Source organism: Megalops cyprinoides, chromosome 2 (genome assembly GCF_013368585.1).
Source record: "Megalops cyprinoides isolate fMegCyp1 chromosome 2, fMegCyp1.pri, whole genome shotgun sequence".
Taxonomy (NCBI): Eukaryota; Metazoa; Chordata; class Actinopteri; order Elopiformes; family Megalopidae; genus Megalops; species Megalops cyprinoides.
This window is the reverse complement of record NC_050584.1, coordinates 3,370,963-3,380,104: the sequence shown is the minus strand read 5'-3', so window position 1 is coordinate 3,380,104 and position 9,142 is coordinate 3,370,963. Positions and strand designations below refer to the sequence as shown.

The window sequence follows — 9,142 nt, the reverse complement described above, 5'->3', positions numbered from 1 at the left end:
CTGACAACTTACCAGTTACCCTCCACTCCAATTGCATAGAGATGGAGCTAATAACAGTGAAAACTTTTCTCTCAACTCCACGGGATAGAGCTAGCCGTCCATTCCCCTCTCTCTTCTTCTCACCCATAACCTCCAACTCAGCTCCTTCCCTCACAACAGGTTATGGTCCAGTCATCTCATTGGTCAAATTAAACTTCTGTAAGTTTATTGGCTGATAAATCAAAATACTCAAATATTTGTCCCACTTTATATTGTGTCTCTAATACTTGTGAATTTACATGGTAACTAGATGTGTAAGCACAGTGTAAGTACACGCTGGTACACTGGTACATAGTATCTACATCTCTGATACCTGTGTAACTACACACATGTAACAACCCACTGAATGGTATGTGTAAGTACAAATGTGTAATAGGAAATTGGTAACAACGCTTTTTTCACTTCAGTAAGTACACACGTGTAACAGGAATTATATAACTACAGTTTGTAACAACAATATGTACTCACACAAGTTTTCCACTTCCACACGTAGTCTTCAATACTGTAGTTACCATTTTGGAATACACTGAATCTTCATGGAAATCATGTTTGATTCCTATGTACATGCAATGTATTTATGACTTGCTGGACTAATGTTGAATTAGAACTAATGTTTAAGTAGACTGGACTTTCCTTGTGATATCATTGTACTTACATGGTAACTCGGCAGGAATGGTCAACTTAATATAAAGTGTAATTCTTAGGTCATTATTGTGTAACATCACTGTAGTTGCATGGTTATTTCATAGGAACTTCCCACTTAAATTGTGAAATGTTACATGTTAACTCCACAGGAACTGTCCACTTAAAAGTAATATGAAAGTTGCATTAAATGCCCAAGTATTACACTGTGATTACTTTTCAAGAAGTAAAGTATGGAGGACTGCAAAAAAATGCAATAAAGATAAACAATGATGTTTATTAACCCACAATACACACAATGGTGTAATAGATTCTAAGGTAAAATCTTCAGTGTACCTGCAGCTGGGTTAACACTAGAACAGCCAGGAGATCCTTTAGACTGCCTGTTTTTCTAGAAATAGAAAAACTCTGCCATTGTGAAACTAAATATGTTTTATCATACTGACATTGTTGGAAATTAAATACATTTTATATAAAATAACAAAAAAGCTATTCTACCTCCTACATCTTAATTGACAGCCTGTTATTCAAATTATCACACATATTTCTTACCTTTCCAAAGCACATTAGTGTAAATTCTACTTCAAAATGTACAACAAATTGTAAATCATAACCAAAGTTGTGAAATCACCCTCAATTATCATATTTATCAGGACAATCACGGAATAGCCATAATCCACATGAATTACAAAGTTTACCTTAACAACAGTTAAACATAAAGAAATAAGTAGCTTGGAGCTTTTGTGTCTTTCTATCTCAACTTATATTTTATTGGCAGTGGTTTACATTCTTTTTTGGCATTTTCTATGGCAGACCTGAGGTCTGCTGTCAGTGACTCCAGGCATCGCTTTGCAAAGTGGAAGAGCTTCTCCTCCTTGGCTCTGAACTCCGGGATGCTTTGGTAAAACTCTGGATCAGCAAGTTGTATTTCAGCCACAACAGCTGTTAATGCGAGTGTATTTCGGCCAACCCCAACTTTGGTGCATGCCTTACTTATGCTCCCTTCTTTCTTGAAGGAGTTAAAAACTTTATTGTATGGCTTCAGTATGTCGTCCAGGGTTGTTGCTGTTAAAAGATGAAAGCTTTCTTTAATTAGAAGAAGTAAAACCAAAAAACAAGACTTGCATCAAATTGATCAATTTGCGGTTAAAGGCATAGACCACGAAAAAATCAAAAATTGTTCCTGGCGCTTGTAACACTAGAAGCGCCAGGAACAACTTTTGAACTGGTAGCATTTTTTTGTACAATTACAATAACTCTCATCATAAAAATCATTTTTGCATTTCTCTGACATTTTCTAAATATGTTAATGTTCTGACATTAGAAATAAGATATGATGAATATAAAATAAGAACCAGTTTTGCCTCCAAAGCCAATGCCTTCTACACTTCAACTCATTGAATGCATCAAAACTACATACAAATAGCTGGTGATTACAAGAATGTTACCCATTAACATGAAAGAAACTGTCACATTTCATGAGAAAAATCATAGCTTATCTGGTTGAGAAATCAACATCAATGATCATATTTTACCATGGTCAGAATTGAAACAACGCACTACTTCTAATCATTTCCTCTCTTCTCATTTGAAAGACAATTTTACCGCCATTGCAAATTGGTTGAATTTCAAAGTCTCTGGTTGGTCTATAGAAGCAATTGAGGACTCTGTGTAGGTATGGATCTTAGTTTTACTACAAAATGTATAGTAGGTTCCTAGACTGAATGACGCCGAAATGGCCTCTGTTCCAAGCACATGCATTGCTCTGCCCATTCCTCACTATGCATGAATGTAGTGTGTTCTACCATGCAATCAATTATTATAAACACTAAATATGAACCATTTGTGATCTAATGTTTTGGAAGACATACCTAAAGCACAACTAATTCATTATTTTTGTGTTGGTATGTGTTATACAGAGTAAATCAGAGGTGAACACCCTGGTTTCAGAAAGTAAAAGTCCTGCCACGTATTTGTTCCACCCATACACTACACCAGCTGAATTTAATTTGCACAACTCTTCAGCCAGGTAGAGGAGCTAATTAGTGAAATCACCTTGTTTAGTGAATAGCTGGAACAAACACATGGTAGGACTTTTACTTTCTGAATCCTTTCTGAAGCTGGCGTGTCCACCTCTGGAGATGAGATCCAAAAACAGGATATGTGAGTCAGAACTCAGGCAGGGACTCAGGCGCAGACAGCGGAATGGGGTGCACAAAGCTAAGTTTAATTAAGCCAACACGGGGAATCCAGAAAACGTAGTCAAAACAGGCGAAGTCAGAAAACCAGAAAAGCACGGCTAACAGTACCAAACAGATCCAAAAACACGGTCGAGGGAAACAGGCAAGATCGGTGAAACAGGCTGGCAGGCAGAACAGGAAAAACAGCTTGTAGCGAAACAGATAACTGAGACGAACTAGCGACGATACAAGAACCAAGCAGGGAAGATATAGGGCAAGGCTGATGAGGAGATGGGATGCAGGTGTGCAGGCAGGCAGGTAGAGACAATCAGGTGGGCGGAGACAGGGCGGAGAGCGGGGCAGGGCTAGAACACAAGGAAAAACAAAAGCACATGGACAGGGAAAAGAAAACAACCGGCTAAGACGCCACAGTCATGACAATGTGCTTACCACGTGAGCTGTGCTTGGTAGATTTTGACCTGTTAGCCTTCTTTGTCTTCTTTTTGTGACCTCTTCTCCTCTTCCGAGGAACGTCACCATCGGATGACTCTGAAGAGGAGGAAGAAGTCAGGGACTCCTCATCAGTGTCACTGGTGCTGCTGTCGATGCTCATGTCCAAGATTTTCTTTACTTCCTTTTTTGCCCCTCTGTCTAAGAAAACAATTGCACATTTTGTTAGATAAAAAAGCAAATAGACTCAGAGAAGTAATCTGTTATGTATTACTCAGCAGGTCAGGATGGATGTGGGATGGTATACTCAGAATATCCGCAATTGACCATTTCATAACCATAACTTAGCTTAGACTATTTTTGACTGTGTATTACAATCCATTGCATTTCTATATTTCTTCAGAAAAACTCATTCCATATTACTGTGAAAAGAAATGCAGTGAAAACGAACATTTTAGCCACAGTCTATGGCCCTGTTTACACTTGGTTTTAAAATGGGCGATCGGATCACAAGTGGACAGCCGAGACACATCGCCGATTACATCTGTGTCTAACATGCGTCTCGAAGGTGTCCAGCTGACCACTTGTGTTCAGATTTCGTTACTGCCTACCGCCTACAGTTATTACTAGGGTTGGGAACCGAAACTCTTTCCAAATTAGAACCGAATCCAAAATGCCAACTACCCGTAAAAAAAAATGAATTTCGGTTCTGCTTATCGGTTCCTAAACATGATAACCCTTAATTATTGCAAACAAAGGCTACATATCTGCAAGGACGTACGTAGCTATCTGCCAGGATTTGTGTAAAACAACCGCGTGTCCATTTGTTTAGCCCTTTCGCGTGTACGGTCACACCAGTGTGGTTAGCCTTTTAGCGCATATGCTAAAACCAGTGCAATTAGAACACTAGTATAACATAATACAACTTATGAACTTGTAACACCTGACAAGAAGGGCTCATGCATCTAGAGACTGCAGTTTTATACATAATGCTCTAATTCTAATTAGTAGAATGAATGACTCTCTCCATGTGTGTTTTAAATTTTGGTTTTCTGTGTTCATCACTTAATTATGTATTTTCTGTTGTCATTTGGCACAGACTCTGTTAGTCATTGGTGTAGACATTCATCTTCAATCCTTTCCTTTCAGATTATCCTAATTAACTAAAAGTCAGACACCCTATGATTAACCAAGACCACCTGCACGACCAACTGCAGGTATTTCCAGCTCTATTGTACAGCACTTTCAGGCTAAGGAAAACACACCAGCTCATCCACTCCTCCATGATATCTGACACAGGGTATTACTGTTTTCATCTCTACTATCAACCTGAGCAACTTCAGTCCCATGAAGGAGGATGTCTTACATTTACATTTACATTTATTCATTTAGCAGACGCTTTTATCCAAAGCTACGTACAAAAGTGCCTATAGTGGGCAAATAGGCACAGGCACAAGGGCAAGATGTGTACAGGTCATACAAAGCAGATAGTGCTGAAGCTGAGCACAAGGTCAGTGTAGCGAGACAGAACTAATCTGATCTAAGGTTACATATATCAAATACAATCACTGGGGCAATTAAGTACCGCTATACTACCTAGGCAAAAAAACGTGCTACAAGTACAAGGTAAGAGATAGAGCTACAAGTACAAGCCAAGAATCTTAGATCTACAAGGTCAAAATGGCAAGGGTGTCATTCCAGGTAGAATCTGAAGAGGTGTGTCTTCAGCCCACATCTGAAGGGTTGGATTGAAGGGGTTGTTCTATTCATTTAAGGAAACATTTTATGTGAAATAAAAAATATGTTGTTCTAAACTTTGAAGTGTTTCTCTTCTTTAGTGAATATGAATGTTTCATGATGCCCCTGCAGGCAGCTTTTTCACAGGCTCCATTTCTTCCTTTTCAGTATACAATACACGTATATTTCCCTTTTACATAAATATTTACTGTTAGAATATACTTTCCTGCCTCTGCCAGTTGCATTCATTTCAGCTGTATGACAGTAAAATTTGTTTTAATCTTTTCATTATTATTTTGGTATATGGTGCATGTTTACAAATTTGAGCTGTAGAGCAGTGGTTCTCAACCGGTGTGCCGTGAGGCAAAGTGAAGTGTGCCGCGAATTTTGAGGAACCCGATGTGTGTGTGTGCACTTATACTCTGTGAAAAGACTGATGCTTTATATTGTGCTATTAACCCTTTCATACGTAACTTATTTTTATGCTATGTAGCACGCGTGTTACGTTACATGGTTCGTTGTTTTCGTTAGCGTTATTAAGCTAGTTTTCAGTTAGCATTTGCTATATTTTCTAACGATAAACCACTGTTTCCTCAAAGCTAAAATTAGTCAGAATTTTTCCAATCTAGTGTTCTAATCGCACCGGTTTTAGCATACACGCTAAATGGCAAATCACATTGGTGTGACCATACATGCGAAAGGGTTAATGGAATAATGTTTTGTTTTGTTTTATTTTATTTTAATATGTTGCTGTTCATGATATCGCACTATGTCAGATGAGTTCTTCCTCCGATGCACTTCAATACATTTTTAATGAATTATGCGATTGCCTGTCTGATTTAACTATCTGTTTGATAATAATTTGACAGTCTGCTGTAGTGCAATATGGGTCAAATCTCGCTAATGACATTATAGCCTATCATAATGTGTGTGACATTCTTCATAATCGACAACCAGCTTTAAATTGGTGTGCCTTGACATTCTGGTTTGACCTTTGCTGTGCCTTAGCCCCAAAAAGTTTGAAAACCTCTGCTGTAGCATACCTTACTACTGCCTGGGAAAAACATCTCTCACTCCTCTCCAGTCACTGCATGCATTCAAATCAACAATCTCTAGGCTTGCCCATGTATTCTTAAAATTCCCACATCATTACATTACACCCACTAAATGAAAAGTTTGATTGTGCCAGATAATTTTGCTGCTTCCCCCATGAAGCTGAATAAGGGCATCTATGAAACTACACAAATATCAAATTACTATGCCAGTACTAGTCATGACTGCAACTACAACAACTATGTGTTGTGTATGAAAGGCTCAGATATACTCTAGAAACATTAAGAAGTGCAATATCAAAGAATGTATTTTTGTCGGTATGAATGTGGGGAATCAGGTAAGTTCTCAAATCATGGGAAAGTGGCGGAGTTCATCACCCTAGGTATATGTTCCATTAATCCAAAGCCCCTGCATTTCTTAGTCTATAGCACTTATGAATCTAAGAAAATGTTTCACAATGTATGAAATGCAGGATTTGTCTGCATATCACAGGTGCGGCTGCCATAAATAATAACATAGCTGCAATTCCATTGTGGAGATACTTAGATATTATTGACAGCAAACATTCAAGTGATATACATTCAATAATGTATACTTATACAAGCCTTTCTGTGTTGTTTTGCCTCAGAGGCTTATTACTAATTATTGGCATTGCACAAAAACATTGTGCAGGAGCCAAACACCTGAAGAAAAACCTAATTGCCTCAGCAAACATTTCCTTTTGATTTATTCTTGCTTTGTGCACACCAAATGTTTTGTTGTTGATGTTTTATTGTTGCATTACACACATCTGCAAACAGACTTTGGCCTTCCCTGAAATTGTACACCAGGTTCAAGTAATGGCTCTTGTTTTTCAAATGATTGGTTTGTCCCCCAAACCTGAAACAGCTTTGTTTGTTGTGTGATGACAAGTTGGGGTAAGAACTGAGGATGTGGACAGCTGCATATCTACAGTTGTTTTCAGTAATTAGCTACATTTACAAATAACCATCTTAGAGCTGTATAAGGGGAAAAAGTTGTATTATGTAAGATAGCAAGCAGCTGGGGCTCCTTTTCCAGGTTTTCTTTTTTTAAATCTCAAGCAAGTTGATTTTGAGTCTGGTGGTCTGTTTAGGGATTCCCATGTCTTGAGGTAACAGTGAAGGGGGAGGTAACCGGATGTCAAAGATTTCTTATACTGGCAAAGACTGCAGCGGATCACATTACTAATCTATTTCGATTTGCGGACAAACAGTAAAACTACCGAACTTTTTCATAATAACAGAAATAATTTTATTTGATGCATAAAAAGATAAGGGGACCGACTGTCTTTAAAACGATTGTAAGGAAATGTTCCAAGCTTTTCTAACGATCACCTATTTGATACGCGCATCTTTTTGTGAAGTTTTAAACTGTGAAGATTACCTCAATCGTAAGTATATCTCATTAATTACATTTTATTCGTAATTAAGTACTCAGGCATTGCGGTAAAGGATTAAACGTTTGTCACATGATCCTTTGTGTACTTTATTATATCGATATATAAATACTCAACTACATGCAGTCAGCAGTAGTATGAGAGCGGCTACCCTTTAATAATAGAAATCAGATTATTGTTTTTAACCGAGATTGTTGTCAGTTCAAGACAAGACATCCGAAACATATGTTCAATTTAAACGGCAGTTTTGTGAATATGTGAAATCAATTTTGTAAACATGGTGTTGTATTATGATAATACAGGAGCAGAAGTATTTTAAGCAAAATTAAAAAAAAAAATCGTAAAAAATGTTCAGCAACATGCAGTCGCACTACTCGCTAGAAGTGAATGGGAAGTAGGCTATGCGGGCAGTGACCATTTTAACAATACAAAGGCAATCGAAAAAGTGATTAAAAAAATATACAAACACATCTGCCACCTTTTTTGATTACTGAAACATACAAATTACTTGAACGAAAAGCCGTCGTGTATGGTTAATCAATACCCTGATTTTTTGAGTGCTACTTCTCGTCATCATTTGCGCATGCTACTTGTATTGTTACACTCTCTTAGACGACAGGTTTTATTAAAGTGTATATGATACTTTATATTTAGAATACATTTAAAAATGATAGGAAGAGACTTACAGGCCAGTGGGCAATATGTGTTTCATTCCTCTAAATGTGAATACTTGCAAACTGATTAGTCTGTAGAGAATCCTCATTCAGTATGACAAACTCTGTTTTCCGGCAGGCCGTGTGGCTGGTGTGTTTCACTATGACCGTAACAGTAGGTATAGTCTCACATACATGGAGGCCAGGCAGGCCTGTGAAAGAGATTTTGCAGCAACCATTGCCAGCAGGGGCCAGCTCCAGGCTGCGAACCAGGCAGGCATGGAGGAGTGTCGGGCGGGATGGATTTCGGGAGCAGAGGTTGCCTATCCCAGGGTGCACATTAACTGGAACTGTGGGCAGAATCAGACAGGAATAATCTCATATGGAGTGAGGAAGGATTTGTCAGAGAAGTGGGATGTCTTCTGTTACAAAATGGATGATGATTGTGCAACATTTGAAGGAGCTGATCTTCCAGATTTGCCCAGTCTTGAGCCAAGAGGAAATGAGCCTTCTGAGAGTGTCACAGGTCACCCTGATGGAGCCAGCCCTGCAGAGCACAGCAGGACAATTAAGATGTCTGAGGGAAGGCACAGCCTGAGACTTGCTAGATTAGGCACTACTGTTACCACATCCATGAATGACAAGCAAGAGTATATGACATTCGCTCCTGGAACTGAGAGTCTGTCTTTGATGCCTGAGGATCCCTCATTCTCTCTGAATGTTCCATTAGACAACAGTGATCCAAGCCAGGAATCAGAATCCAGCACAGATGGACAAACACTCAGCATTCCACTTGCAGTGGTTTTACAGGGAGACAGAGCCAAGGGAAAACACCAAACTTCCAGTGCCCAAAAGATGAGTTTAGACTCAACAACGTGGCAGATACAAAGCATGACAATGCCGATGAAATTCCCTTCAACAAATATTTCAGGAAATAAGCCTATGTCTTATGTGTTTAATAAAGAAAAAGA

General features: G+C 38.6%; 1 protein-coding gene across 1 annotated transcript; it reads right to left on the bottom strand.

The window, feature by feature from the left end:
- Positions 1-1,432: 1,432 nt before the first annotated feature.
- Positions 1,433-3,868, bottom strand: LOC118773741 (coiled-coil domain-containing protein 106-like). The gene is made up of 3 exons (XM_036522803.1): positions 3,823-3,868; positions 3,312-3,512; positions 1,433-1,746 (listed from the first exon to the last, which is right to left on the bottom strand). Exons 1-3 carry the CDS (start codon positions 3,866-3,868, stop codon positions 1,433-1,435), a joined length of 561 nt encoding a protein of 186 aa, XP_036378696.1.
- Positions 3,869-9,142: the final 5,274 nt, after the last annotated feature.

Excerpts from the sequence above, each read along its gene's own strand:
- LOC118773741 (XM_036522803.1), bottom strand. The coding sequence starts at position 3,868 with ATGTTAGACACAGATGTAATCGGCGATGTGTCTCGGCTGTCCACTT. Across the intron at positions 3,513-3,822 it reads TGTGTCTCGGCTGTCCACTT|ACAGAGGGGCAAAAAAGGAA; the intron begins GTGATCCGATCG and ends TTGTTTTCTTAG. Across the intron at positions 1,747-3,311 it reads TACCAAGCACAGCTCACGTG|CAACAACCCTGGACGACATA; the intron begins GTAAGCACATTG and ends ATCTTTTAACAG.